Source organism: Octodon degus, unplaced genomic scaffold (genome assembly GCF_000260255.1).
Source record: "Octodon degus isolate 3935 unplaced genomic scaffold, OctDeg1.0 scaffold00072, whole genome shotgun sequence".
Classification (NCBI taxonomy): domain Eukaryota; kingdom Metazoa; phylum Chordata; class Mammalia; order Rodentia; family Octodontidae; genus Octodon; species Octodon degus.
In genome coordinates, this window is record NW_004524648.1 from 8120727 (window position 1) to 8127019 (window position 6293).

Sequence of the window (6293 nt, forward strand, 5' to 3'; positions counted from 1 at the left end):
TCTTTCTTTCTTTCTTTCTTTCTTTCTTTCTTTATTTATTTTTTTTTGTGAACCAGGGATTGAATTCAGGCCCTTGCACGTGCCAGGAATGCTTATTCCACTGAGCCATCTCCCCAGCCCCCCTGGTTTAAATTAATATGTAATACATCTGATTTTCCCCTGTTGGTTTTTTTTTTTTTTTCTTTTTTTACGGAGCCAGGGATTGAACTCAGGCCCTTGCGCTTAACAGGGAAATGCTTATTCTACTGAGCCATCTCCCTAGCCCTGATTTTCATTGTATACAGAGGAGCAAGTTTTTCATCATATTTAAGGAGCAAGTTTTTTCAGCAAAAAAAACTTGTGTAGTTAATTTTATAAAATAATCATATTTGGGGTGATAAATATAGCATGGCAGCACAGTGCCTGCCTGGTAAGCATGAGGTCCTGAATTTGATTCCCAGGGACACCACCACCATGCCCCACAAACAAAATCATACTGTAATTTAGTGCAGATCTCATACACAGTTGGATGGTATCGTCATAGAGGGTGTATTATAATCAACATTTCTTTTCAATAGGCCAAAACGGACAAAAGCAAGCATGTCTGAATTTCTTGAATCTGAAGATGGAGAAGTGGAACAGCAGCGAACATATAGTAGTGGCCACAATCGTTTGTATTTCCACAGTGATACCTGCTTACCTCTCCGTCCACAAGAAATGGAAGTAGACAGTGAAGATGAAAAAGATCCTGAATGGCTAAGAGAAAAAACCATTACTGTAATTAAATTATCCTCTTCATCATCATTGGTGATCTTAGGAATTTATGATTAATGAATTTTGTTTGAAAATGTTTAACATGAATAAGACTTCTGACTTACTGTTAAAGAACTCTATTTTTCTAAATTTCAGGATCCAGGGAATGCAGAGTCTTTTTTTTTTCTTCCTTTTATTTATATTTGGTACAGGGTCTCACTGTTAGCTCGGACTCATAATGATCCTCCTGTTTTCAGGTTCCCCTGCACTGGGATTACAGGCATATGCCACCATTCCCAGACTCGATGGCCAGCTCAGCACGCCCTGGGATTGAACCCTAGTCCCTATGCTTGCCAAAGCAGGCACTTAGTCTCCTGAGTTATCTCATCACCCCTTAAGAATGTATAATTTTTTAAAGTTTTTTAAAACCTTGTCAATTAAGAAAAACCAAATTATCTTCATATGAATTTGAATTGGGTATTTTCATTTTGGTATTTATAGTAAGTTATGAAAATTACTAATTTATAGTAATTTTACTATAATTAGCAATTTTCATAACTTACAATTTCCTTTTTAAAATTGTTTCATAAGGCTGAGGCAGGAGTGTTGTCACAAGTTCAAGACCAGCCTGGGTTACAAAGTCAGCTCAAGGCCAGCCCGAACTGCATAGCGAGACCCTGTCTCAAACAAAAAGAAAATTTAAAAATCTGTATAGATTTTAAGAAATGTTGCCACCTCAGTAGAATTGTTAAACATTCTACTTTTGACATTCTTAGTTTTCTTTAGAAATACCAATTATTTTCTTTACGTAATAAATTTTTTTGTTGGACTTTTTGTTTTGTTTTTAGCAAATTGAAGAATTTTCTGATGTTAATGAAGGAGAGAAAGAAGTAATGAAACTATGGAATCTCCATGTCATGAAACATGGGTAGGGTGTTTCTAAATTAATTTAAATATTTCACTATTTCATTTTGCTGCTTCACAATCTATATATTTGTTAGAAGACTCATATTTAAAATTCTGTTAATGTAAATATGTGTTCCAAATCTAACTGTAGGCCAAAAATACTTTAATTGCATAAAGAAAAACAGTGATGTTCAGAGACTATAGAGGGAAATGTTGGCTCCTATCTCTAAGAAGCTGCTGCTTTTTTTTTTTTTTTTTTTTTTTTTTTTTTTTTTTTTTTTTTTTTTTGGTGGAACTGGGGATTGAACTCAAGCAAGGCCCTTGGTGCTTGCCAGGGAAGCACTTATTCCACTGAGCCATCTCCCTGGCCCTCTAACAAGCTTCTAAACAGCAGATTTTGAAAAGGTCTTGGGTTTCTTTCAGTACTTAAAGAGAAAAAGTCTTTAATGTTATCATTGGTTGAATTTAACTTATGTACTGTGACTTAATGTATAGGCAAAATAATTTCTCACTGCCTAGTTTTTGCTATGTTTCTCAGGTGGGTTTTGAACTCCTGAGGCAAGTGATTCTCTTGTCTATACCTCCCTGGTAGGTGGTACTATCTGCACCATCACTATGCCTACTAGCTTTATTTTTTCTTTGTAAGTCAATACAAAATAATACCCCATTTTCTACATACCTGGAGATTACTTAGCACAACCATTACCATAGGTAATAATATGCTTTATTATTCAGAATAAGGTATGTGGCTTTTCTGGTTGGTTGTTACCATTTCATAAGTTCAAGGTCAAGCATCTCTTTTGCTTTTCTAGCCAAAAAGTATGTTCCTAACTATTGTTTTTCTTGCGTATCTTCTTTCTCTATTATGTAATTGTAAATTACACTGTCATCCCACTTTCTCTGCTTCCTTATTCAATCAATACTTCTTTATATCATCCAAGTTTTTTCATTTGTTAAACAAATGTGTACCTCTTCACTTTTTCTTTTCAGTTCTACACCATCTTTTTTTTTTTTTTTTTTTAGTCAGGCTATTCCAACATAGGATCCTTTTGCCACTGCTTCCCAGTGTCCTGGGTTTGTAGGGACTGACCACTATGTCCCACTTAATGTCCTTTTAAATTTCTAAAATTATTTGCTTGTTAGGTAATTAAATTTGATTGTAATCTTAGTACTTGCTAAGGCATCATTCACTGAGGTTGGATATATAGTCTTTTTTTTTTTTAATTTATTTTATTTATTTATGTGGGGGGGGGTGGGTGTATGGCCAGCTCAGCCCGCCAGGGGGTGGGGCTGGCTGGCATGTGGTGCTGGGGGATTGAACCGCGGTCCCTGTGCTTTAAGCTTGTTCTAAGTAGGTGCTTTAGACCACTGAGCCATCTCACCAGCCCTGGATATATAGTCTTTATTTACTGTTTAATAATGGTTACTACTACTGTATTTGGAAATAATGCTTTGTATCACTATTAATGTAGGTTTTTCTGTTAAATAGGTTTATTGCTGACAATCAAATGAATCATGCGTGTATGCTGTTTGTAGAAAATTATGGACAGAAAATAATTAAGAAGAATTTATGTCGAAATTTCATGCTTCATCTAGTCAGCATGCATGACTTTAATCTTATTAGCATAACGTCAATAGATAAAGCTGTTACCAAGCTTCGTGAAATGCAACAAAAATTGGAAAAAGGAGAATCTGCTTCCCCTGCAAGTGAAGACATAACAGAGGAACAAAATGGGACAGCAAATGGATTTAGTGAAATTAACTCAAAAGAAAAAGCTTTGGAAACAGATGGTGTCTCAGGGGTTTCAAAACAGAGCAAGAAACAAAAACTCTGAAAAGATCTAACCCCACGTTATGGACAAACACTGAAATTGCATTCTAGGGAATTCAGCCTCTAGGAAGAGTTGTGCTTTTGTTTCTTTTTTAAATCAGTAGATTCCAAACAGGCAGTGTTAGATGAAGTAAATGATTTCAACAAGGATATCTGTGCATCAGGGTTTCACTTCAGTTCCTTATGCAACATTACATGTATCTCAGTTTTATTGATGTCAATAAAACAATTTCTAGTTGGAGCATGAAAAGCAGTATTTCAAAGTTCCTTTAACGGCAGGTTGTCTTACAAATATATTAATCTAGAAATTATTTCTTATACTTAAAACTATAATGCTTTTTGCATTTCTGACTGGCTGTTTTTCTACTTTGTAATTGTGAGACGATTTTCTTGGGGAGGGAAAATTGGAGTGTTGGTTTTTTTTAAGAAGTTGAAGAGTTTGTCAAATGGTTGCATTACTACTAGAAACCTTGATCCTTGATTTTTGAAATCATTTATCAATTTGGAATAAAAAATGCAATGCAAGATAAACATTACATAAGTTAATTTTAGTTTTAAAGTAGCACTTCTTCATCTTATGCCTGTTTGATGTTCTTTTTTTACATTGTTGTCAGTGAGATGTCATGGTTTATAGGTGTTATTGACCATTTGTTTTTGTGTGCATTTTAGTGCATTGCTCATCCAGTATATTTCTTAAACTTGAACATTTTCTTTTTGGTTTTTCTTTCAATTAGGTAGTAACATAAAAAATTCACCTGTATGTTTTCATTTGGGTTGAAAGCAGAAGAACAAGATTGAGATTGTAAGGATGCCACTTTGAAAGGGGGGGGGGGTTCTATACTAAACAAACCAGAAAATGATACGCCTGGGTTTTTTGTTTTTATTACCAGGATTTCTTTGTGTTTTGTGATTAGAATATCCAGTACAGATGAGCTGACTTGAATGAGCAATTCTTCCCTGTGTTGTGTGTTTTGCGCACATACTTGCAGTTGGATATTCTCCAACAGAAAGCGGTTTCACTACTGGCACATTAATAAGCACCAATAGGTTTTTATTCCAACTCCAAGCACTGTGGTTGAGTAACATCACCTCAATTTTTTATTATCCTTTAGAGATATTGCATTTTCATATTCTTTATTTATAAAGGATCAATGCTGCTGTAAATACAGGTATTTTTAATCTTTAAATTTCATTCCACCACCATGAGATGCAGTTCCCTATTTTGTTTAGTGAAGGGATATATAAGCTTTCTATGTCTTCAGAAGTTTATAAGTGTAAATACTGATTTGGTCTTTAAGATGTGTTTAACTGTGAGGCTATTTAACAAATAGTGTGGATGTGATTTGTCATCCAGTATTAAGTTCTTGGTCATTGATTTTGTGTTAAAAATAGGAAAGAGGGAAACTGCAGCTTTCATTAGACTTCTTGATTGGTAAGCTCTACAAATGACAAGTTCCACTAGACTCACTTTGCTTGAGTAGTGGATTTTGAGCATTTCTCTTGGGCTTTAATTTGCTAAAGCTGTGCACATATGTAAAAAAAAAAAAAATAGATTATTTTAGGGGAGATGTAGGTGTAGGATTATTGCTTATGTCATTTCTTAAGCAGTTATGCTCTTAATGCTTAAAAGAAGGCTAGCATTGTTTGCACAAAAGTTGGTGATTCCCTCCCCCGAATAGTAATGAAATTACTTTTGTTGAGTAAACTTTTTATGTCATCTTATAATAAAAGCTGAAAAAAAATCCCTTTGTTTCTATTTATAAAAAAAAATGTTTTTCTATATGTACCCTTGATAACAGATTTTGAAGAAATCATGTAAGATGATAAAGCATTTGAATGGTACAGTAGATGTAAAAAAAATTCAGTTTAAAAGAACGTTTGTTTTTACATTAAATGTTTATTTGAAATCAAATGATTTTGTACATAAAGTTCAATAATATAAAAAAGCTGTATATCCTGTTTTATTTATTTGCTTGGTTTTAATAATTGTTATTTACAAATACTTGTATCAAAATTGTTTTAGCAAAGAGTAGGAAAAGTACATTAACTTCAAACGATGAGTCAGAACTAATAAGAAATTTAAAAGTTGTTTAAATCCTGGATTCATCTGTTGTAACTAGTATGCTATTTGGGGTAATACAGATATGTTTTTAATGCTTTTTAAATTTTTTTGGCAGCAGGCTCAGTCCGCCCTGAGTAGACTGAGTGAGTGGGACTGGCATGGCATGTGTTGCCAGGCATCAACCATGATCACTGCCATTGTCCAAGCAGGTGCTTTAGACCACTGAACTATCTCACCGGCCCCAGAAATATTTTAAAATATGTACAGTAGTTCAGAGTAGTATCAGTGTTAGCCAAACAACTGCCCATCTTTCATTATGGATTCTTTTTATTTCCACACTAGGCTACATTCCAGTTTTTCATTTTGAGACAGTGTTACTTAAATTACGAGGTAGGTATGTACTAGCATGTTCAACTTCCATTTTCCTGTTAGTGAAAAAAAAAAATTATCTCTAGAATACAGAAAAATTACTATGATTGTTAAATTTATAATAAAATTTATCCTATTTATGTTTCAGTAGAAACTGTCCTTTTATGTTTTAATATTTTTTCTTCAGTAACAGGCAGTAGTATATTATCTGGCAGTACGGGCAGCATCCTCTGTTAGTCCGCTTGATCAGAAAGGGTAACAAAGGCTACCCTGCACTTTACTGCTAAAGCCATGTATGATAGGTTAGGTGAATTAAATACATTTTCACCTTACCTATCATAAGGTTTATTGCAACGTTAATTGCATTGTAAGTGAAGAATCATCTACTACATT

The 6293-nt window shown here is 34.0% G+C and overlaps 1 protein-coding gene across 2 annotated transcripts in view; it reads left to right on the forward strand.

Annotated features, from left to right (window-relative positions):
* The window catches only part of Suz12 (SUZ12 polycomb repressive complex 2 subunit), a 55933-nt gene extending 51881 nt beyond the window's left edge, over positions 1–4052 (forward strand). For both annotated transcript variants that reach the window (XM_004635437.2, XM_004635438.2), the window contains 3 exons: positions 558–756; positions 1581–1660; positions 3128–4052. In XM_004635437.2, coding sequence (XP_004635494.1) covers positions 558–756; positions 1581–1660; positions 3128–3473 — 625 coding nt within the window. In that variant the 3' untranslated portion in view covers positions 3474–4052. The remainder of the gene's footprint in view (positions 1–557; positions 757–1580; positions 1661–3127) is intronic.
* Positions 4053–6293: the final 2241 nt, after the last annotated feature.